Source organism: Pyrus communis, chromosome 14, assembly GCF_041283825.1.
Source record: "Pyrus communis isolate YQ-2024b chromosome 14, ASM4128382v1, whole genome shotgun sequence".
Lineage (NCBI taxonomy): Eukaryota > Viridiplantae > Streptophyta > Magnoliopsida > Rosales > Rosaceae > Pyrus > Pyrus communis.
Window position 1 is genome coordinate 6,871,756 of NC_142578.1, and position 25,300 is coordinate 6,897,055.

Consider the following 25,300-nt stretch of genomic DNA (forward strand, 5'->3'; position numbering starts at 1 on the left):
TCAAGACTCCCTATTTTTGCTAGGAGAATGTACTTTTAAACTGTTTTATTTGTGTACCTGGCTATTATGATTGTGGTCCGAGGGAAACCTCTACTTGGCTATGATACTAAGTGAAGCTGAAATGATCAATTCTTGAGCTCTTCTTGGGAATAAATGATCAATATTATGGTGTTTCAAACTTACAATGCGAGCATTTGAACTTGCTCAAGTTCAAATGCCTATTCAGCAATCACAATACGAGCATTTGAGCATTGCGTACATGATGTATATATGCCTATTCAGCAATCACAATTTTCAGCTCTAAATGTTGGCACAGAGGACGTTTCTAGTCGTACGGCTCCTGCTATTGTGTCTACTTTTTTCTCTATGTGTTTTGTATACTTGAGTTTGGGTGCTTTTCTGAATACATGTAAACAATATCGTACTGCACTTGGTTGTGCTAAACTTATGCAGCCACTGCTTGGGGCAATTTCTCCTGATTTAACTTTCCTCACCTCCCTTTTAGGTATACTTAGAGGTCTTTGTTGTTGATCATTCGAAGTTCATTTGTTTCCAATATATCAAAAAAAAAAAAAAAAAAAACCAAAAGATTATATATTAATCGAAATCATTGGTTTCTATACAAAATATCTGAATATGCATTGAAATCTATGTTAAGAAGAAATAGGATCCAAATCATTGGTTTCTATACAACATATTTCTTTCATTGTTTGCTTCCATTGTTTAGTTGAGCTCCTGGTCATCGTTTCCTCTTGAAGTAGAGCCATGCATATTATACATACTATAACCTCCATTTCAATATTTATATTGTTGACCCTAAATTAAGGAAAAAAAAACATAAGAATTACAAATAGAGCATTATACTATGCAATGTAAATAAATATTAATAAATAACAACAAAAGAATTATATGCAACCTCTTAGTATTTACCTGAACTACAAATGGCATATTGTACTTTTAGTCAAGTACATTGTGTTGAATGTAACATCACCGAATTCTTCATATCTTGCCTTTATAGAAGAAATTTGCATTATGAACTTGCATCCTTACGAAGTAGTTTTGAACTGCAGTAGCATTCCCTTCTCCAAATGGTAAGCGCCTTACCTTTTCAATATAACTTCTACAGTCTTTTTCTAAACATGTTATGTTCTCATACCCCCTACCCCACCCCAACTTCAACGACCACTGAATTTTAACTTTTGTTTATCTTTATTACAACTTTATCGTTCACTTCAAGCTTCTTTTTTTATAGAAGAACTAACCTTCGGTAAACACTACAAATAACGAGCTTTTGTTAGACTCGATCCATGATTATGGTGAAGCTTTATAGAATTAACTCGCTGCTTCTCACACAAGTATAAGATTGCCCTTAATTGAGCCTTGAAATCATTCTTTATACTTGGATATGGCTTAAGAGGATACATAGACTTCAACGTTAAAATACCATAGAAAAACACATAAATACTACAAAATTACTATTAGAATACTGCACTACAATAACATTGATTAAACAAAAGACTTTTGAATTGACACACTGAAAGATGTGATTTGTTACGTAGAATTGAACTAATAAGCTGCAAATTACTTGGCAAATATGGCTTATCCTTTGAATGAATATGAGACGAGAGAAGCTTGTGTTTGGGTTGTAATGTATAACAAGTTCATTGTCACGTGACGTTCTAACTCAATAATATAATATTATATTAATTAAACTTATACATAACATTATTTTATTTGAAAATGATATAAGTCACGATTACTTTAAAACCTTTCTATCCTTGAAACTTGGAGCTCCATGCAAAAGAAAATAATGAAAAAGAACTTACATGTAACAAGTTGCCCATTATATGATGTTTGTTGTTCAATAATGCATTGCTATGATGTACTAGTAAATCAAGAGGTCGCATAACAGTAAATTCGTTTCATATAAATTGAGCTTCAAATACTAACATAAAAAAGATAAAGTAAAAAGGTGCTCAATTTGTCATAGTTAACCTATGCGTCATGGCTGAGGCAACCAACCATATTTTGACTATTAATACGAAACGTCGTAGATATCACAACATGTCGAGAGAGGATCCTCATTGGATTCTCTTTGTGAGGATCCTGGGGATCCTTTAATCACATTCGTTTATCATACATCGTGCGGTCAGTTTTTGTCATGTACTATTTATATTCAATTTTAAATAAAAAAAATTTACAATGATTTTGATCGTACGATGTACGATGAACGAATGTGATTGTAGAATTCCCGGAATCCTCACAAAGATGATTCGGCAAGAATCCTCTTGGCAAAATGTCATCACTTCTGTAATATGCCCCTCTGGAAAAACAACATGTGTCTTTATGTTCAACAAACTCGCGTTTCCAGTCACTCTCAAGGTCTCTCTCCCTCTAAAGTCTACGGAGTTTGAAGTTCAAGGAGCGGGTGCACACTCACCCACGCACGCATAATCCATTATATATATTTGATTTGTATCAAACAGATGGAAAGTCTCCAACTTATCATCTCAAACTCCTCTTTTTAATCTAGGGGAGAGGATCTCTTTCAACAAAACCATCAAATCAAGTGATATGGACCCTTGAAATTTGATCCAATGACTAAAACATGAGTCCCTTTAAAAGTTATAATAACTTTAGCCGTTGGATCAAATTTCAAAGTTCCAGATCACTTGATTTGGTGACTTTGGTGGAAGAGATCCGCCTTACTTTGATACGCTCTTCACTTCCTCTTTATGTTTGATTTATATTTAGGGGTAGGCATAACAACTGTCAGACCGGAAAACCGAATCGAACCGTGATAAAAAAAAAAACCTTAAAAACCGCGTTGACCAAAAAAGTCAAAATTGGAACAAAAACTGAACTGAACCGTTTCAAACAGATCCCGTTTGGAAATATTAAGAACTGAAGGAACCGGACCGAACCGCTTTTAATATAAATTATTTTTTTATAAATAAGACATTTTTCTTCACTTCTCTCCCCTCCTTTGTTGTTTTATCACTTTTTTCCCCTTACATTATTTTTCTCTATTATTTTCTAGTATATTATGCATTATGTACATTTTAGTTTTAGTTTAAGATCTACACTTTGGTTTTGATATGAGTCTTTCTATCTATTGATTTACCACTCAAATTTACTTGAATTTGTGGTTGAAATATGTGTTTGGTATTAGAAGTAGAAAATTAGAAAAAAAAACATATATATAATTTTGGTTAGAACCATAAACCGGCATAAACCGAACTGTACGGTTTTAGTAATAAATTTAAGCGAAATTGCACCAAACCAAACAGTTGAAAATTTTCCATTTTGAGGGTGGAACCAGACCGTGCCCACCTCTACTTATATTTATTCATTTCTATATTAACCCATATGAAAATTCGCATGGAAAGTACATAATTTGTTTAGAAATGTACAAATTTGATAAAAAAAAAAATGATTTTCGCACTCACTTTTATTCAGTTTTAGCATTTGATTGATCAAATAAAAAAAAAATAAATCAAGAGAGAAATAAAAAGAGTGCAAAATCATTTACCTTATGCACTACCTTTTTTTCCCCATGCAGTCCTTCCTTTTGCGAGTAATGATAGAAACATCTGGAAGAATGAAAATTTAGAGCGTGAAAATCGCTTCACATGTGATTATCCGTACTATAATTATTGCAAAACAATATAAAAGAACTGAGGAGCTGTTACAAAATATTGGCACTCCTAAGACATTATCTTTTTAACTCCTCGAAGTGCAGTTTTTCCCCTATGTTTTTATAAAAGATGCGTGTATGATGACGTTTTTGGAATACCAATAACATCGCTTTGTTATGATTTAGAGCTTTGAGTCTTGAGATTATGTGTGAGTGTGAGTATTCTAATTGTTTAACCAGATATTATCTTAATTTTGGCTGAAAAAATGGCAAGTTGTTTCCAAGGTTACGTGTTTTTGTTGGCTATGGTAGTATTTGCATTAAGCACACCATGCTTGCATGCTCTTCGGATTGTCAAAACTAAGAACTAGTGTTTTTGTCTCCCCTAAGTTTGTGTTGGGACCAGGATCAATTGCAGACAAGTATTACTACAATATCGACTTCCTAAGAGGTCATATTGCAATCAAGAGCTTCAATGGTGAAGTAATTGATGAGGAAGGGAATCCGATTCCCCTTCACGAAACTTATCTCCATCATTGGGTTGTCGGAGGTATTATGGTCGGATAGGTTTTGTCGAGTCGAAGGAGATTAGTTTTGAGGAGTTTCAAAGGTCGGATTTTTACTTCATGAGAAACTGTTGGAACCAGTCACTAACCCTAGCAACGCTAGCATGTCATCTAATATCACAAGTCTCCAAGTAATCTTGGATGCACAAGTCAACCGCCAACTTTCCAGTTTTCCAGCTCCTTGACTCAAGGCCTTTAACTTGCTGATTACTTCTTAGTTTTGAATTTGATGTAAATCACCTTAAATTGTGGAAAAGCTTGTGTCCTAGGTTTACCCGGTCTCTAAGGTTTCATGTAAAGATGGTTGCTTATAACCATTTGTTTCTGTCACCTATATGTATTGCCTTGTACATTCAGAATTATTCATGAAATAGAAATACTTTGAAACTAAAAGATCCACATGGTATTAGAGCGGTGTCATCCTTGACCTGTTTCTGCCTGTGTTGTTTCCGTTGTTGTTCTTTTAAGCTTCTGTAATGGCTGAGGAAAGCTCAGTCAATCTTGAGGGAGAAAGCTCTCAGGTAGCTCCCTCGAATTTTTTAGACGCTGAAGTCAATACCAACCAACGTCTATGTTCGGTGATGTTGAATGAGTTCAACTACCTTCCTTGGTCTAGGGCAGTTTTACTTGCTTTAGGAGGATGGGGAAAGTTAGGGTTCATCAATGGAAGTGTTGAAACTCCAGATCCTTTTTCTCAGGCCTATGAAGCATGGCTGTGCAAGGATCAACTTGTCATGTCCTTGTTGCTCAACACCATGGAGAAACATGTTGTTGAGATATTCAGTTACTGTGAATCCTCACAAGATTTGTGGGAATCCGTGAAGGATATGTATGGAAACCAGAATAACTACTCTAGGGTATTCCAGTTGAAAAGAGATATTGGTTGCCTTCAGCAAGAAAATAAGTCTTTTGTTCACCTCATCGGTATGATATGTTGTAGTAGTATTCACTCAAGTTATGATAACGCATCAATATTCTGGTGTTTGCAGTTTTGTATGAACTTAGTTCCTTTTTTTTTTTTTTTTTGGTGTGATTGAGGCTATATCTTTCTATTGTGCAGGTTGAATATGATGTTGAAGAGTCTTGTAGTGCGACTAGTGATGGGTGTATTGACAGTGTTAGAACCCTACTCTGCATCTTCCACAATTGCACAGAGAGATAGGTAAAGAACATGAGAACAACAATACAATTTCATTAATTGCCTTTCCAATTGCTACAACCTGTTATTTGTCTTCTAACTACTAACTAACTACAAACAACCATGTACACATGTCATCATCTTATTAAGCCACTTGGTAGTATCCTATCAATACGCCCCCTTAAAACTAATCTTACAAAGTAAGATTACAATTGAACTACGACCGTCACAGATTTTCAATCTTAGGAAACTTCATCTTCAGTTCATGATATAGTTCCTAGGTTGCATCAACCTTGGAATGGTCTTGCCATTGAACTTACTTCTTTAGCAACAGATTGATTCTTTAGAGTAGCAGAGTAGCTCACTGCCTAAAAATTGACTCCACATTACACCCTCCCAAAAAATGAGCAATGGTATTGACCAAATCATTTGCCACTGAAACACTACACCTATTTTCCAGTTTTAGCATGTACTTTGCACCAATGAAAGCTACATCCAACTTCCTCTGCTCAGCATCATCTTTACTAAGATGGTAAAGAATAACAACATCTCTCATTGTCATAAATCTTCCACCAGTTATAAACCAGAAATGAAAGTTGTATTGTAAATCCAACACCTTTCAGTAACATATGAGAAACATATGTAGTTGTATGAGCATGATACAAGACACCTTGCAGTTCGTCAGAACCCAAGTTGACAATAACTAGATATTCACTGTCAAATTTCCCATCAATGGTTCCCATGATTGAAGAGCCAAGCTGCACTTCTGCACTTTCCTGACCTGGAAACTAGTTTCTACTCGCACTTTCCTCTACAATGGCTGACCCATTGAAAAGGTCCTTGCTTACAGGTTCAAGCACTGAGATGCTAAAAACTACTTCATGGAGATAATAAGCCTGTTCAAAGTGATACAGCAAAGACAAGTAGTACTTCCATAAGACAAACGAAACACTGGTAATTGTTGTTAAGAAATTGAATGCCACAATCACTTCCTTCCAATTGTGATCTTTAATCACCTTGTCAAGCCCACCACGAGATGTGACTTCAACAAAAAGGAGATGTAGATCCAGAGATTTTCTTCCGATAGTAGGAATCCTGAATTTTGAGCCACCACCCTTATTGCGAATGCCCTTGCAGTAGTCACGATCAAGAACAACACAACAAACAATACAACAACCATTTCCAAATCTGGAGACAGTGAACTTTCTTTCATGTTTTCTATTCTTGTCCATACAAGTTTCTAAATGATGCAATCCCAAATTGCTAGCATCCTCCTTATCAATGATCATGGAAGAATCAAAACTCACCTCACATTTGATCACCTTGGAACAATCAAAACCCAGAACACAATCTTTATTCTTGGACTTCGAGTTGAAGAGCCTCTAACTAATTGTTCCACCCTTGTCACGAATTCCTTTGCAGTAGTAGCCCATGGAACAATTGATAACAACACAGAAACCTGAGTCCTCACAGCTTGCCAATAAATCCATTGACTCAAAACTAGAGAGAAATTTGGCACCACCTTTATCACGAATGCTCATATGGTAGCCAAGTTTAATATCAAGAATGTAACCTGAGTTCGACATTTTGTCGAACAGGCAGAGTGCACGAGAACCAGACAATTCAATTTTCTTAAAATCAACATTGGAAACATGAATTTTCAAAATAAAAACTTGGGATTTGCCATTCTAACAATTAGATTCAAGAACAGTCGCTGATTTCGAATGAAAGAGCCTTGGAATATTTGTTCTTTTTTTGTCACGAGTGAATTCATGGAAGCCAAGCTTCAAAGAACAATTTTGAATGTTTGCTTCCGAGTCAGAAATCGGCATATAATAGCCTAACTGAAGAACACCAATATGTGTTGAGTGCCGCAATTCGTCGAACCCGTTGGGGCCCAAGTGAATGCTGAGTACTTTTGCTGGAATTAACATCTGTTTCACATCAAGAATGAAACCCACGTCGAAATGGATCGAAAAATCTATAAGAATTCCATTAGATATAGAAAAATCAGGAGACTTGAATCTTTCTTTGAGAGAACTAACCCTTTCGTATCCATGATCTGTGCAATTCAACTTTTGCACATTAGATACAAAGAATGCAGAACCCAGAATGCAAGTAGAATCAAGAAGTAGCCTTGTTGCTGGTGGCAAAGATTGGAAGCCAAGAATTCGTACAGAGGCTTCGTGTTGCTTGCCGTTGCGATGTTTGTTGCGAACCCTCTTGAATTTCTTCAATGTTGGTCGTCAACAAGGAGGACTTTTGGGCTTGTATTTTGGACGAAACTGAGACTAGAATTCATCTACTTTCTCTTGGGCTCGAATATTTTCCTCGTGGAAAGATTAAAGCTTGAGAACGACTTGATTCGATTTCACTAGAAAGATAGGAGATGTCATTTTGATGAACGGCTGATGCGTCAGTGTAGCTGCAGAAGATTCACCACCATATTTCAAACAACCATTGCAGCACGCCATAAAGGATTGAAGTTGATGAAGGATCAAATCTCGTGCTTGAAGCTGATGAAGAATCAAATTCTGTGTTGACTTGAGTTCCTCCTGTGTAGCCTGGAATTCATCGATCTTGGATTCCAGGTCGAAACCCTTGACTCCATGGTTCTTCGCGATGCTTGCCGCTTTATACAAAAGGAAGGATTGAGGGGATGAATGACTGGCTCGATACCAATTGTTAGAACCCTACTCTACATCTTCCCTAATTGCACAGAGAGATAGGTAACATAACATGAGAACAACAATACAATTTCATTAACTGCCTTTCCAATTGCTACAACCTGCTATTTATCTTCTAACTACTAACAACCATATACACATGTCATCATCTTATTAAGCCACTTAGCAGTATCCTATCAGACAGCCAATCATCAATGACTACTATGCCGACCGGTGGTTATGTCGTCTATGGTGTAGCTCATCAGCACACAGGGGGAATCGGTTCAACTCTATATGGAGACGTGATTTCTTCTTCTACTGTTATCAATTTGGTTTCAGCTAGCCTTAAAATAATCTCTTTCGGCATATGGTAGAACTCAAAAACCTTTGATAATTCCTGGTGGCCTTAAAATTATCTGCAACCAGACTGCAACAATTTTCACCTTGCATTTCCAAGTCCGTGACCATATTGTATGTAGGATTTAGCTTTAATCACTGCATTGTGATCTCTAAGTAATGTGCTTGTTTGTGATTATTTTAGGATGGACGGGTTCTGTGTTCGTCAATACCAATTTATGGAAAAGGGAAGGCAGCTGGAGATGAGGCTGGTTATATTGTAGGAATGTCGACTTGTTATCCTCAACCCGGCTCAGTCAAAATAAATGATGGGGAGACTCTGACTCAAGTATCTAATTACAGCAGCGCCCAGACACACACAGGAGTTATGGATCTCTTCTACATTTTGGTTGCAGACTACCTTCCAAAGTCCGCTGCGCTTAGCTTGGACACTACACTTTGAGCAATATTGTTGGATAGTGGCCAAATTAGGCTAGGAAACAAAACAATATTGATGAGGGAACATCATGATGAGGATTATGTTTCCTTGTTTTGTGGCTTGTTTTGTGGCTTACTTTGCTCCTTGTTTTGTGGCTTTTTCAAAGCCATAATTATTTGGCTAGGTATTAAAAGGAACGGATGGAGGAAGGGAAATCATCCAAGGAAGAGATGTAAAGCATCCAAAGAGATGGTGAGAGCATTTGGCTCTACCATGGGTAAGGGTGAGAGAAATCAAGAGAGCTAGAGTGAAAGATCTCTTCTGAAAGAACTCTTGGGGTAAAGTGAGGCTCTTGGGAAAATTCTGTGAGTGGGTGTACAAGGGATATGAGATTGGGTTATGTCGATTTAACTCATGTGTAACTTGTACTGTTTTTCTCATAGTGAAGAGCAATATCTCTCCGAGGACGTAGGCAGTTTTTTGCCGAACCTCGTAAATTTCTCGGTGTCTTTATTTCTTGTATTTTATTTTGTTCAACTGTGTGTGTTTTTGGTGAGGTAGTAATCTGAATCTCGGTTCCGCACTAACGAACGGGCCAAGACACAACAATTGATATCAGAGCATCGTTGGGGGCTTTGGTTCGTTGGAGGTCCAGATTTGTTGTTCACCATGGAATTTTCAGTTGAGCAGTTTAAAGGGAGATGCGGTTTTGCTCTTGGTAAAGGAGAGTAATGGAAGCCTGAAGAAATGGAAGCCGTGTTTAGGGATGCTTGGATCAACTGCGAAAGTTGATGTTGAGGAAGAAGACAAATGCCTCTTTCTTCTTACCTCACTTTCAGATTTGTACGAGAACCTTGTGAAACTTTACTGCAAGGAAAGAAACAGTAAATTTGGAGCAGGTGCAAGCTTCTTTGGTGTGGAATGATACACACAAGAGACCATGGATGATGGTGGGCACAAGACTGCTTAAGCTATTCAAGGTTGAAATCGTGGAAGAAAATTGGAAAGAGGATCTGAGAGAGACAGCAGGTTCGGATCCGGTTCCGGAGGCAAGGGTCCATAGTGCTACGGGTGCAAGGCCGGGTTAGCAAGTTTATAGTGGAAGACTTTGAGTATGCCCTCTAGGTACTCGAAGCAACACTTCTCCTGGTGATGTTTAGTCTCAAGTGTTGCAGGGGTTTTGCAGCAGGTGGAGCTATGGGATTCACAGGTGATGAAAAGGTCCTGAGGTAGGAGGAAGTGTGAGGAATGTTTGTCTGGCTCGACGGGTGTTGTTGGAAATGGGTGCACTGACAAGTTTCCAAGTTGCAGACAATGAAGATGAGGAAAACCTGCTGGAGGAGACGAGGATGTGTCAAGATCCTCTCTGAAGCTAAATGTTTTTTTTTGCTTGCAGCAGCTGCACATGCATTGGCAGTGACTGAATCGGAACAGGACCAACGAGGTTGATTCAGAGTGTGCATGCTGGTACGTAAGGCCAATGGACTTTGGTACAATTTAGCCAAGGTGGAGATTGTTGGATAGTGGCCAAATTAGGCTAGGAAACAAAACAATATTGATGAGGGAACATCATGATGAGGATTATGTTTCCTTGTTTTGTGGCTTGTTTTATGGCTTACTTTGCTCCTTGTTTTGTGGCTTTTTCAAAGTCATAATTATTTGGCTAGGTATTAAAAGGAACGGATGGAGGAAGGGAAATCATCCAAGGAAGAGATGTAAAGCATCCAAAGAGATGGTGAGAGCATTTGGCTCTACCATGGGTAAGGGTGAGAGAAATCAAGAGAGCTAGAGTGAAAGATCTCTTGTGAAAGAACTCTTGGGGTAGAGTGAGGCTCTTGGGAAAATTCTGTGAGTGGGTGTACAAGGGATATGGGATTGGGTTATGTCGATTTAACTCATGTGTAACTTGTACTGTTTTTCTCATAGTGAAGAGCAATATCTCTCCGAGGACGTAGACAGTTTTTTGCCGAACCTCGTAAATTTCTCGGTGTCTTTATTTCTTGTATTTTATTTTGTTCAACTGTGTGTGTTTTTGGTGAGGTAGTAATCTGAATCTCGGTTCCGCACTAACGAACGGGCCAAGGCACAACAAATATACCAATGAACATTAAGGTTGATGAATCTAAATAACGCATCCGGGTTGGTTTTCACCAAAAATCAACCGAGTACTGACGTGGTTTTGTTCCTGCAGATTTCTGAGTCGTATAAGCTAAAGGTTCCCGCGTCCTTCATCAACGCCAATGAGGAAGAGGTTGGCGATGGCTATAGATTGGTTTTGGTGTGAACTTTTACGTATGAATTATGTAGAGTGTCTTGATCCTACTTCTCACTCAGTGTCAATGCAGTGATATGCAGATATAACAAAGCCAACGTACCCTTTGGTTGAGCAATTATTTGAGCTTTTTCTTCCAAGTGTTTTGTTAAATGTGGTCAACTTTTGAAGCCCAATTCAGTATGTTCCATATAAAAAGCATTCCTACCTTTTGTGCGTGTACTGTGGTATGATGGATCTAGGAGTAGTTTGCAAAGTATATGGGTTTGGAAGCAGGTCATCAGATCAAGACTCCCTATTTTTGCTACGAAAATTTACTTCTAACAATTTTGCTCGTGTATGTGGCTATTTGGTTTAGCGGCACTCAATTTCTACTTTATGAAAAATATCGTGAGTTGGAATCTTGTATACAACATTTATTTGTTCATTTACTACAATGTGATATTATAAAATACTAGAATAGAATGACGTATGGATGTAAGGCCTTCCACGGTAGGCCGAAAAATGTGGGCTTGTTGTTCTTGTTTGCTCCAAAATTGATTTGAATGTGTATATATTTATCTAAATGTATTAAAATTCAAGTCGATGAATCATGTATCAACCTAATGTAACTAAGAAAATAGTCGAGTTGGAATTTGTATGAATTTTTACAATTTTACCTGCGCGATCAAATTAAAATTCGAGTTAATTTAGGGTTGATTGAATCCAAATTTATCATCAACGTCTCATTAAATTTTATAAAACGAAAAATAAAAAGTAAAATAAGAGAAATTATTAAAGGAAAAACGCAAGAAAGTGGAGGAGCGAAAGGCGACCAAACGCGAGGAAGAATATCCACTTCCATTCCTGAGCGATCCTTCTCCTTCACCGTAAGGCTCATATCAGACGATCTTCACCTCCACCGTCGTATTTATATACTGCAGATAGTATTTATATATATATGCCCACTCGGCTGTTATAATCTGTGTTACCGGTCCGCTCCTTAACTACCATTAAAACCAATCCACCCAATTTCTCAGATTGAAGAAGAAGTTGAGGTCCCATCTCCCCCAACCCTCATTTCCTTTGTCCTGTTTTTATCTTTGCTGAATGGCGATGGCTGAAGAATTTATCATGAATTGATGATCGAACACCCAAAAGTCCAACAACCCATTTGCCCAAAATTCGCAAATCTCGTAACTTTATTGTGGTTGTGATCGATTTGATCCGCCGTTGAAGAAGCTCGAAGAACATTGAGGAAGAAGAAGAAGGGGAAAGACGAAGTGGGTTTTTATGTCAGGGGCAAAGCCGGCCGCGGCAGAGCATGTCGGCTTCCCCAACGTGGATGCGAACAAGTCCACCGCCTCTGCCACCGCCAGAGCCGACGGATGCTGCAATCCGGTCAAGAAAACCGGACCCATTTCGATGGATCACGTTCTTCTAGCGTTACGGGAGACCAAGGAGGACAGGGAAGTCCGAATTCGAAGCCTTTTCAATTTCTTCGATGCTAAAAATCTTGGGTATTTGGATTATTCTCAGATCGAGGCCGGATTGTCGGCCCTTCAGATTCCTCCGGAATACAAGTACGCCAAGGATCTTCTGAAGGTCTGTGATGCCAACAGAGATGGAAGGGTCGATTATCTCGAGTTCCGGCGGTACATGGATGACAAGGAGCTCGAGCTCTACCGCATTTTTCAGGCCATTGATGTTGAGCACAATGGCTGCATTCTGCCTGAGGAGCTATGGGATGCCCTTGTCAAGGCTGGTATGCCCCAACTTTACTTTCTTTTGTTTTGAAATTGTGAAAATTCGTTAACTTTTACATGCTAGTTTATACTTCCTTCTGTAGATTGTAGAGCATTGGTATCATTCTTTGAGGCATTGTTTATAGTATTGCTCTGACTGTAGTATGGTTTTCACCAGGGAGCATTTTTACTTTTGTGTTCTGCATTGAGAATGCATAGTTATAACTGTAATATAATTTCTGAAACTGTTTAGAAGGGAACGAAAGCGGTAGGGTTTCCATTTCTGTAGATTTAAGTGAGAGGATTTTTTATTTTTCACCTTATAAGTCCTGGCAGTTTTTAACTTGTAGGGATTGAAATGGATGATAAGGAACTTGCCCGGTTCGTAGAGCATGTTGATAAGGATAACAATGGTATTATAACGTTTGAAGAATGGAGAGATTTTCTTCTACTGTATCCACATGAAGCAACGATTGAGAACATATATCACCACTGGGAAAGGGTGTGCCTTGTGGATATTGGTGAGCAGGCTGTTATTCCAGAAGGAATTGGTAAGCATGTTCATAGGAGCAGATACTTTATTGCAGGTGCTATAGCTGGAGCCGCTTCTCGTACTGCTACTGCTCCTCTTGATCGCTTGAAAGTGGTTTTGCAAGTTCAGACATCACGTGCTTCTGTGGTGCCAGCTATAAAGAAGATATTGAAGGAAGATGGTATCCTGGGGTTTTACAGAGGTAATGGAATAAATGTTGTGAAGGTAGCACCTGAAAGTGCCATCAAGTTCTATACTTATGAAATGTTAAAGAAGGTCATTGGAGATAATATGGGGGCCGACGAGGGAGATATTGGTACTGCTGGTAGACTTTTGGCCGGTGGTATGGCAGGTGCAGTGGCACAAACTTCTATCTATCCGTTGGATCTTGTGAAAACTCGGTTACAAACTTGTACTTCAGAAGCTGGAAAGAGTCCTCAGTTGGGGACATTAACTAGGGAAATATGGATTCAAGAGGGACCTCGGGCCTTCTATAGAGGTCTGCTTCCGTCTCTTCTTGGGATTGTCCCCTATACTGGTATAGACCTCGCTGCCTATGAGGCCTTAAAAGATATGTCGAAGACATATTTTCTTCATGATAATAGCGGTACAGTTTCTCTGGTTTTCCGTTTTTTCTTTCCTTTCTTTATCTTTTGCATCTCGATAACATTTTTTTGTACCATTTGGTGAATTGCCTTTTAAATCTTTCTTTTTTCCAGAACCTGGTCCTCTCATTCAGCTGGGATGTGGGACAATATCGGGAGCTCTAGGAGCAACATGTGTTTATCCTTTGCAGGTTATCCGAACCAGGTACAATTTCATGGCTGAAGTCTTCCACTACTGGTTATTTATTTTTAGTGAAGAGGGCACATCCAAACTACTTGATTTTCTTCACTTAATCTTAGGTTTTCTATACCCGGTGAATTTGCTTTTGGTTTTAATATATTATTTATTTCCAGATTGCAAGCTCAACGTTCTAATACAGCTACTGCATATAAAGGAATGTCAGATGTATTCTGGAGAACCCTTCAGCACGAAGGCGTTAGAGGTTTCTACAAGGGATTGTTTCCAAATCTTCTCAAAGTTGTTCCAGCTGCAAGCATTACATATATGGTATACGAAGCCATGAAAAAGAAACTAGATCTGTAGCGAGTCGGTAACTACATTGATCTTTGTAGTTAGAAATTGTAACGGAGCTGACGGTGAAGAGAAAGAAAATGAGATTACTAGTTAAGTAGAGGATACGATTGTTATATGACAGATGGTGTCCCCCTTCAGGATACGGGGGCGCAGGATTTTCAATTTTGTAGGCGGAAAGTATTTTTTTTCCCGGATTTATCATAACTTGCTATTGAGAAACAAGGTTACAGGCCCATTCGGAATTTGATGGCAAACGTGACAGGTATTATCTTGTTCCTTTTTCTGTGTTTCTTAAGACTATCTCTCTCTTTTACAGCAAGATTTGAGCGGAACTTGATGCTATTCTCTGAACTAAATCCATATGTGGTGAACATTACAATGAGTATTGTCCCGTTGTTTCGTAACTTCATCTTGTTCTCTTGTTGCTATCATAACCTGAGCTGGATATGCTCTAGTGTGTAACTGAATTTCTTGGTTGCTTGCTTTGGCCTTGTATGTTATTTAGATCATCTTTAACGCTTTGGTTAAATTTTAAAATTTTTAATTCCGAAACTTTTTTTTTTCTGCACCAACCTTTCTGGGTTAATTTTTTGTCTGAAATTATTAAAGAATGAATTTAGGCTAAATTTTAAAAAAATACATATTATGTAGACTATCCTAATTTAATTCTATGAGCATTTTAATCTAAAAATATTTAGGTTTCGATAAATATTGAAAAATCATTAAACCCATCATTTTCTCGAAACAAAGCGTTGCACTTAGCCGTTGATTTAATTTTGAATCGTGAGATTTTTTTTTTTTTTTTTAACCGTTAGATTTGATCATATTTGATTTCACCTGTTAAATTTAATGTATTTATAAATTAAAAATTTAAGATTAAATATCTTTTGATTCTGGATTGTTGAATCAATCAACGTTTCAATAATCTTTGTTGCCCGATCAAATAAAGCAATTGGGATTGCAGATGGGTGGCCGGTAATGTTCCCTTTTCCTCGCGTTTGGCACATTTCCTTGCTTTTAGCGCGTCAATTCTCCGCACTTTCTCTTTTTTCTCAATGCATCTATGCACACAGTGGGTCAGGATTTTAACCCAGTTCGGTTTCTTGTTTTAAATTTGCCCCAAAAATCAGTTTTAACCCAAAACTGATTTTTGGCCAAGGGTGGAGTTGGAGAAAGTTGGGGGACGATTAAAACCTAAATTTTAGGTTCTAACCCAACTCTGCCTTAGGTAGTTGCATTTTAGTGTGTAAACATTAATATACATGTTTGGTGATCGACAACAATGGGATAGAATTTTCTCCCCTCCTATTCCCTTCCCCATCTCTTCCAATGCAATATGTCTGAATTGTCAATACCTCAATCGCCAGTGATCAATATACAGTTGCTTGCATTTCCAGTTCCAACTGGTTGTTTATTGCGCCCAGGGAGTTGTGCAAACTGGCATTGCTACTTTGTAATTATCAGCAGCAGCAGCACATAATTAGCGTTAGGTGGTTGTAAGATTATGTGCAGAAGCAACACATAGGAAAGCGAAAAGCTCTTATGTAGGGGGGTTTGGTATGGGATTCCAAATCCCAAACCACAAAATTTTGGGACGAAATTTTGAAAACCAATCCCAAACCGATATTTGGGTATTCCCAATTTCCGGGATTCTCGAAATATTTTTAGTATTGAGGGATGGTTTCGGTATTCTCAAATTTCATACAAATTGAAATACCAATCATTCATACCAAGTCAAATTAACTTGCAACCAAAATAAAATAAGTAACAAACCCAAAAGCAAAAAAAATAAGTTACTAACCTAATATGTTTGAAAACTAACAATACAATTTTTTTATTTCGTGTTGAAGAAATAGACATATTTGGTTGAGAAGTAATAGTGCAGGGTGAGTGTGTGTGTGGGAGGTTCGTATCTACAAATGTGGCGATAAAGGGTTATGGTTAGTACCTATAAACCACACCAATTATATTGCTACTAGTAGTTAGCAACAATTCAAATGTATAATAATAATATATATATAATATTTATTTTCGGTTCGGTATGGGATTACTGAAAATTTGAGGAAACAATACCAATTCCGGTACCGAAATTTCGGGATCGGTTTGGTATGTCATCTTGAAAATTTCGGGAATTTTGGTTTGGGTTTGGGATTTTTTTGGTTTGGTTTGAGATTTTCATCCTACTCTTATGTACCTGAGATGTCAACAAGGTAGTATTTCATACCATTCATGTGTTGTCATGTCACGTTTATTACTTAATATATTAACAATATTTCATCTGTTGTTTGTATGATTGAATATTTGGGACACCACATACGTGACATCTCAGATGCAAAGAAGTTTCTCTACCGTTGAACTGATCAAAGATAAAGAACAAAATGCAAATATGAGTTTTTTTTTTAATCTTAATGAAACACTCCCAGTACTGTTTACTTTAACGAAAATGATATTTTTACCTTGAAAAGTCACTCCAAGTACTATTTACTTCACCTTTATTTTGTCATTTTTATTAAAACTAAAGTTTTTGAGAACTTTTCGTTAGTTTTCTTTTTTATTTAATCCTTATAACAAGCTTAAAGTGTAGTAATTCTTTCCAAATTGATATTTTGAACTGCACTACTGCAATGTTGAAAAGCTATTAGAAATTAAGTGGGAAGAACAAACAGATCCACATAGACCCTCAAAACAGGCATAGAATTGCTTCTTTTTGGTGGCTATCGGCAAGAATCTGGGCCGTGTAAATAACAAAGACCACAACTGAAGGGAAGAAGCAGCCAAACATTTTGAACATACACATTCAAAATAACTTGGCATGCTTCTTTACTCTACTATTACATAAAGATCCTATTACAAAAAGAGTTCAACATGTGAGAAAAATAAAAACATAAAGATTTTGAGACTTTTCTTTTAGCCATCTGCACTCCAAACCGAAAATATTTCATTATTTATCTCTTTACTGAAGAGAGGAGCGCAAGAGACTACAGAATGAGTGCTAAAATCGCTAGCCGATAATAAACCCGGAAGAAAGGCTTTGCCTCCCCTTTGCCTTTTTGACTTGCCTTTTGTCCCTTCACATCCCATCAAGGGAGGAAGAGGGTGGGATTGACCAAGCATGTAGAAGAAGTTCTACTCACATTCTTCATCATCTTCTTCCTCTTCTTCCTCCACATTTTTGTGTGTGCTTTAGCCAGAGAGAGAGAGAGTGAGAGAGAGGGGGCTTCTTAGATGGTTTACAATGAAAGTGGGAGTGTTGTTATATGCATCTGCAAGTGTATATATAATTGTAGGGATGTGATATCCCCACACCCCTTCTTGCTTCTCCCATACCTTTTTTATTTTCGCCCGTCGGATTGGATGAATTGAAGAAGATCAACGGATAGAAATTAATAAGGGGTGTGAGAGAAGTAAAAAGGATGTGTGAATAGCACACCCCATAACTGTATGAACCTTTCAACGAGCTAGGTGGGTTGCTGGTGGCATCCATAATTTTTTAAAGATTGTTTAGTCAAAATGGTATATGAGATTGATATAATTTTTCATTTTGGTTCGTAACAACAAAAACTGATAAAATTGATTTCTGAGTTTGTCAACCATAAATTATTTTGGTCATTCCGTGAAAAATTTATAAATATCCTCGTTAAGTGGACATGTTGGTTTAACAAAAATATTCTTTAAAAGGTGGTCATGTGACAGTTTAACGAAGACATTGACAAATTATTCATGGAATGACCAAAATGATTTACGGTACACAAACTCAAGAACCACTCATATCGATTTTCAATGTTAAAAAATTAAAATGAAGAGTTATGTTCATTTTAAAAACCATATTAACTAAAAAAATTCTTTTTTCATATCATAAAGAGAAAAAGAGGAACAAAGAAGACGAAGGAAAGAATCACAACTCTAATGGTCCCCATTAGCATTATTAATCTCTAATTGGGGTAAGTGTGCTTATCTTTTTCTTAGAATATTATCACTCTTTCTCTGCTTTCCATCAATCACAACATTAGCCTTTCAAGACAAGAGAGAGAGTTTAGCGTTTGAAATCACTCATAATAAAAAATGAGTTTTATTCACTAAATGATACGTTGGTAGTTAATTTTTAATTTAAACACTTTAAATTTTGTTTATTTTTAACATTTTATGAAAGGAAAAAAACTTAAATAAAGCAGGCTGATCAGTTAAATTATGAGTCACTCACTATAACAAATACGCTATCGCTAACATTTAATATCATCAAACTCCACGAAATCTAAGTTTCTCTATTTGGTAAAACAAGTGGGGGTTCGTTTATTATTATTAATCAAACTAATGGGTGGAAAGATGAGTTAACATATTGCCACGTGGATGGATCTTTTGTAGTCGAGTCCAAGAGGGGAATTTGGAAATAGAACCGGTCTCCTCTTTATGGGAGTGGATTTCCACCGTCCGTCTGTGAGAATCTATGTGTACGTAGCCACTAATCCACTTAGTGGGAGACCCAAAATGTGGAATAAACTGTTGATTATGTCACTAACCTAACAATAATCCAAAGCTAATCTCTCTTTTTTAATCGAGATTTTTCAGTGTACCCGAAACACAAGGTGGTACATCATATGTCATTATACAAGTAGTGAGATACTTGTATTAAAAAAATTAACAATTTAAAAAATAAAACTTTTCTCCACTTTTATAATAACACGTAATGTACTATCTGTGTTCTGAATAAATGAAAATTTTCTCCTCTCTCTTATAGATAAGGAAGACCTAGTGACCTGGTGTGACAAGCAATAGGGAACAACTAGGGTTTGGATTTGCTTTAGTCACTAATTAGACTCCTTTATAGATTAGTGTTTGCTACATTTGTTCTATGTGCAATAATTGAGGACATTTGATTTATTCTTTAATTCCAAAGTGTAATTGTGTAAGCCTTTGTCTTTTAAGTAATAAAAAACCCTAAAAAATTTCACATAGCAAAATAGAAATTGAGAAGAAGATGCATGAGCTCATGTTGTGCATCATTTAATATATGCCTATTGGAACCCACCAATTCCCTTCAATTTGAAGTCACATAGCAAATGCAAATTTAGAAGAAGACGCACCGAAATTGTTATTGATACTTCAAGAATCTAATTGTGCATTACAAATTTTCAATATTTAAAAAGAAAAATACTCTCATGAGGAGTGCACAATCAGAGTTTGAAGTGTCAATAATAGTTCACTTTACTTATATTTCATTACTTAGATTATTATTATAGGAGAAAGATTTGCATGCAACGAGAATATCACTGTAACGGTATTTCAAATCAATCGCGCACTAATACGTGAAAAAGTTAAATGTGTGATAATTAGCTTAAGATACTGTAAAATGAAAATTCCAATAAACGTAAGTTTCTCTCAATGAAGTAACAATCCCAATAAACTTAAGTTTCTTTCAACGAAATAACATTTTGTTCTCTTGGCACTCAATATACGTAGAGTAATCATTTTGCAAAGAAAAAAAAAAATTGTTTAGCCCTAAACCCGATTTTCGCGGCCTTGGTGGTGGCTGCTCGGTTCCCAAAAAACAAAAACGTAAACGCCTTTTTCCAGTGTCCATTTAGTTGGTTCGGGATAGATTGGACTGGACCTAGGCCCAAGATTGTGAACTCCATTTGAAGATCCAGCCTTCTTCTTCACTTTGGTACCGGAGATAGTTTTGTTGTCGTATAATTTGCCCCAAAATAGGTAAGAAAAGATTATTATGAATCAAAGGATATTAACTATTTTTGCATTCGAGCTTACAAATAAGGTGGACGTGCCGGAGTGGTTATCGGGCATGACTAGAAATGATGTGGGCTCTGCCCGCGCAGGTTCGAATCCTGCCGTCCACGTTTTCTTTTTTCTTTTTATTTATAAAAATCAATATTTCATTTTTCTTTCAATTGCTCCTCCTTAATTTACCGCCATTTCCTTCTTTTTGTTCTTCGATCCCTTTGATTTCTGAAAACATAATGACAGTCAGACCAAATCGAAGTGAATGAACGCCGCCAGTTCCACCACCATCGCTGCCGCAATCAAACACTGCAAAACCCCAAAACAGCTCATCCAACTCCATTCCCACACCATCAACAACTCCTCTCTCCTCCAGATTTCATCATCCCCATGCCTTCATCTCGCTCCTCCCACCCTTCTCCGCCTCTGCAACCGCCTCCCTCAGCTATGCCGTCGCTCTCTTCAACCGCATCCACCCGTCAACCTTCTCCTTCAACAAATGGAATCAGTCTACGGGGTCCCTCGAGGGCTCAAGCATTAAGGGTGCATGGCTAATCTGCTTGGAGAGCAGGTTTGATCAAAGAAGCAATGGAGATGATCGTGAAGATGCCGATGGGGGGGCGTTGTGTTTGGGTGGGATGGTTTGCTTGGCGGCTGCAGAATCCATGGCCATGTTGAAACGGCGAAGAAAGCGGCGGAGCAAGTGACGGAGTTGGACCGTGAAGATGAGGAGTGTGTTCAGTCCTGGCCAATGTCTATGCAACTGCAGAAAAATGGGACCATGTTGTGAATGTTAGAAAGTCGATAAAAGATGTTAGAAAGTCGATTGGATGGAGTCACTCATGAGTTCTTTGCAGGGGATTGCTTGCATCCTAAGACAGAAGCTATAATTTGGTTTTGAATGGACTTCAAAAAGATCAGTTCGAAGCATGCTACGGTAACCAATCTTTGTTTTTTAGTAAATCATATTTTTAATTTTCTTACAATCTTAAAAAGAAGTTGAATTTTGGGTTCGTGAGAAAGAACTTCTATGTTGTAGGATGTCAATGCAACGTATCTCTAACTAATGATAGTGTGTGATTGGTTCGAAAATCGTCGCTATTATTGCCTAATTCACTTAGATATTAACTTTTATATAACGGAAATGTTATTGTAGCAATTCTCAAACTATAACTATATGTGATTGGTTACTTTCATATAACAAGAATGTTATTGTAGCATATCTCAAACTAATAACAATATGTGATTGGTTAAAGATGCACTAATGATGTTTGATTAACGTAAGATACAAACTTTCATACAATATGAATGTCATTGTAGCTATCTCAAGTCAATGACAATGTATAATCAGTTTATGGTGCACCACTAACAATGCCTAATTCACGTAAGATACTAAATTTAATATCACATGAATATTGTTTTAGAATATCCTAAGTCAATTGTGACTATTACTATAATATATCTCAAGTTAATGATAAGATTAGTTTGGAATTCGTCTCACGGTAGCTGATTGACTTAAGAATAGCAGCAGTAACATCGTTCGTAGGTAATTAAGTTTTTACTGTCGAGTAAAAGTAAATGATATTTATTTAACCAACAGGATCTCTTCAGGATGAGAATTTTAAGGATTCGTAAATTGTGTATGTTTATCGTATATTATGCAGTCAGTTTTTATTAAGTACAACTTATGTTTAATTTTAAATAAGAATACTTAAAATGATTTTTTATCACACGATGTATAATAAACAAATACGATTCATAGATTTCGAAATCTTTACCAAGAGAATCCGACGAAAATTCGGATTATTTATTTACTAAGTTTTGTTTCAGTAAAGTCCAATAAAGATTGAGGTGCCAGTTTCAGGAGGGTTCTTATGACACTGTGCACTTTATAATTCGACACGTGTCCTATTTGCTTCTGTATTGCGTTACGTGGCTCCAGAACTCTCTACCCTTCTCAGTATCCATCTGACTCTATAAGTAACATCCAGCTGCAGTTAGTTCAGGTAAAAAAATCGCTGGAAACAAATCTTCTTTAAGATCATGGCTTTCAGATCAATGGTAAAATCTTCTTCTTTGCTCTTTACCTTTTGTTTTTGTTTTTGTTTTCTGAGGATTTCCTTGCGATTTAATATAAGTGCATCACATGCTACAGAACCACTGGAAACAAATGTCGACCGGCTTACGCCGATACGCCACCGCGACCTCTCCGAAGATGAAACCCTACGCCCCGGCTGCCGGTGCCACAGAGAATCCCCAACAGAGCTACTTCAAAAGGTTCATGAGGGGCGACTTTGTGCCGGTCTACGTTGCTGTCGGGATGATAGCGCTGTCTGTGTCGCTGGGGCTCCACACCGCCAAGCAGCACCTGAGGTACAACCCCCACGTCTACGTGAAGAAGAACCGGAGAGAGACGCTGCCGGAGGTGGTGGAGCCGGAGCGCGTGGTGGAGGAGTCTGACAAGTTCATTCAAAATTCGTTTTTCAGGAAGGTGGCGCATGTCCAGGAGTTGGACGACTACAATCACGCCGTTAAGGATCCGATCCGGAAAGATGTTTTCGCTCACAAACCCAAACCGCCCCGTTCAAAAACCGTGACGCTCAAGGACGTCGGAGTGGACCCTATCCGTGCCCAACCCGAAGCTTAATTAGTTCTGCTCTTCTTTTTTTCTTTTTTCCACTCTCGGGTTTTTGCACTTGCGTGAATTTCTTGTATTGATCTTTTTAGCTTATGGCTTTATAGTGATGGATGATGGTTTGTTGCTGTAACTTTTAACAATGTATATACGAGGTATTGTAATCTTACAAGTTACAAATGTACCGCAACTTTACTAAGGAAGGATGGAAATGCTTAATTTTCTTTTGATAAAGTCTGGGAACGTGAACAACATTTCGTGAAGCTCCTATATATAGGGAAGGATGGAAATGCCTCACCCTCGAGGTTAGTGGTGACATGGTTTTTGAAACCAGAAGCGATGGGCCAAGATTTGTTGAGCTATGCTACAATGGCCTTCGCTTCAGTTGCCAACTTTCCAAGTAAGAATTGCGTACCATCCAAAATTTCTAATCAGATCTTTCTGATCGTATGACTTTGTTCATTCCTCCAACCGTCTCGTATACAGAATCAATTTGACAATGCGAACAATCTGCAACAATGAATTCGTGAACGAGACCGTCTACTTCAATAAGAGAGCAGCCCGGCTGCTTCTGGGCACCCTGAAGAGCCACACCCTTCCTCATCCTGCTCACATCATGCCACCTTGATGCTGAAGCATATAGATTCGACAACAAAACACGCGATGCAAACTTTCTTGGTTCCAATTCCTCAATCCTTTTGGCAACAGACTCTCCCGAATCTATGTCCCCATAAGTCCTACATGCGAAAAGCAGAGATCTCCATATAACCACATCGGGTTCAATAGGCATATCTCTGATGAACTTTTCAGCCTCGTTTAACAGATTAGCACGACCAAGAAGATCCACCATGCATCCATAGTGTTCGATACGAGGATTGAGCTTATAAATTTCAGCCATGGCTCTGAAATAGTGAAAACCTTTATCCACAAATCCGCCATGACTACATGCAGACAACACACCGAGGAATGTGACCTCGTTTGGCCTCACATCACTCGACGCTTCCATTTGTGAAAACATTTCCAGTGCTCCAACAGAGTCCCCGTTCATAGCAAGACCAGTTATCATGGCAGTCCATGTAAAAACATCTCTTGTGCTCATTTCATAGAAAATTTCAAGAGCCCGTATAATGTCTCCACACTTCGAATACATGTCAATCAAGGCATTCTTCACAGAGATATTGGTGTAAAAGCCACTTCTCTCGCAGTATGTATGCACCCATCTTCCATGGTCTAATGCACCTGAATGCCCACACGCAGATATTGCACAAGCAACCATTGCTGCGTCTGCTTCAACTCCATCTAACCGCATTTCCCTAAACAATTCAATGGCCTCTTTGAACGACCGTGACTGAGCATAACCGGCGATCATAGAAGTCCAACACACTACATTTCGCTGCTCAATTCTATCGAAAACCCTTCGAGCATCATCCATGCGTCCACATTTCACATACATGTCGATCAAAGATGAACCCAAGAATACATCCAATGGAAACCCACCTGGCAACACTAACCCATGAATCTGCCTCCCCAAATGAAGACACCCCATCTTCCCACAAGCAGTGAGAGCGCTGACCAACGTCAAATTATCAGGCCTCGTAAATGCAAGCATTTCCTCAAACACCTGGAGTGCATCCCGGTTCCGATTGCTCTGCAAATACCCAGAAACAACGCTGTTCCAAGAGACCACGTCGCGAACTGAAACGGGAAGAAAGTCGAAAACTTTACGAGCAGAGTGAAGCAATCCGCACGCGGAGTACATCGAAACAAGGCCGTTTTGGACGAAGACGTCGATTTCGAGCCCGAGTGCGACTGTAAAAGCGTGAAGCTCTTGGCCCTTGTGGGAGAGACTGAGACGACCGCATACTTTGAAGAGGAAAGGGAAGGAGTAGTTGTCGGGAAGCAAATGAGGGTAACGACGTCGCACGAGATTGTAGTGAATGAGCTCTTCTTGCGGGCAGGAGCCGAGCGAGAAGGCTTTGAAGATGAAGTTGCAGGCGAAGAGATTTGGGTTTTGAATCTGGGAGAAGAGGGAGCGGGAAAATTCGAGGCGGCGGTGGGAGAGGGAGAGGAGGAGGAGCTTGCTGGAGACGAAGGAGTTGGTGGAGAAGACGCCGGAAGTAAAGGCGTGGGAGACGAGTTGGTAAAACTGCTAGGGGTTGAGATCTCCGTTGCATATATCCAACAGAGACGGCCGTTTGGGTTTTGGTGTGAGGATTCGAAGTGACATTGCGGCATTGCAGGCTCGTCGGCCGCCGGTAGTAGCCTTGTAAAACAAAAACAAACCAATACAACTTTGTATGAAGGCGATCCATGCAAAGTGTTTGTAATTAGCAACTAGCCATAGCATTTTCAAGCCACTTCCTTGTGTTCGTATTTGATGTCCTTTATTTTTTTCTAATGTCTAATTATTAGAAGATCGTATCGAGTTGAACCTACAATTATTAACTGATTACATATCATGGCTTGATGCTACTTATTACAA

At 38.3% G+C, this 25,300-nt stretch overlaps 2 protein-coding genes, 1 non-coding gene and 2 pseudogenes across 4 annotated transcripts; 3 read left to right on the forward strand and 2 right to left on the reverse strand.

The window, feature by feature from the left end:
* Nucleotides 1–5,727: 5,727 nt before the first annotated feature.
* On the reverse strand, nucleotides 5,728–8,039 carry LOC148691151 (uncharacterized; annotated as a pseudogene).
* Nucleotides 8,040–11,819: 3,780 nt separating this feature from the next.
* Nucleotides 11,820–14,854, forward strand: LOC137712907 (calcium-dependent mitochondrial ATP-magnesium/phosphate carrier protein 2). Its single transcript, XM_068452106.2, has 4 exons — nucleotides 11,820–12,798; nucleotides 13,129–13,917; nucleotides 14,030–14,120; nucleotides 14,270–14,854. Exons 1-4 carry the CDS (start codon nucleotides 12,327–12,329, stop codon nucleotides 14,457–14,459), a joined length of 1,542 nt encoding a protein of 513 aa, XP_068308207.2. The 5' UTR covers nucleotides 11,820–12,326; the 3' UTR covers nucleotides 14,460–14,854.
* A 5,366-nt stretch (nucleotides 14,855–20,220) lies between these two features.
* Nucleotides 20,221–20,302, forward strand: TRNAS-AGA (transfer RNA serine (anticodon AGA)). The gene has a single exon. It is a non-coding gene; the product is annotated as a tRNA-Ser (tRNA).
* Nucleotides 20,303–22,149: 1,847 nt separating this feature from the next.
* LOC137713930 (uncharacterized) lies at nucleotides 22,150–23,052 on the forward strand. The gene is made up of 2 exons (XM_068453291.2): nucleotides 22,150–22,244; nucleotides 22,339–23,052. The coding sequence occupies exons 1-2, from the start codon at nucleotides 22,227–22,229 to the stop codon at nucleotides 22,828–22,830; spliced, it is 510 nt and encodes a 169-aa protein (XP_068309392.1). The 5' UTR covers nucleotides 22,150–22,226; the 3' UTR covers nucleotides 22,831–23,052.
* On the reverse strand, nucleotides 23,010–25,178 carry LOC137713929 (pentatricopeptide repeat-containing protein At2g22410, mitochondrial pseudogene; annotated as a pseudogene). Its single transcript, XR_015955447.1, has one exon. The product of XR_015955447.1 is annotated as a pentatricopeptide repeat-containing protein At2g22410, mitochondrial pseudogene (transcript).
* Nucleotides 25,179–25,300: the final 122 nt, after the last annotated feature.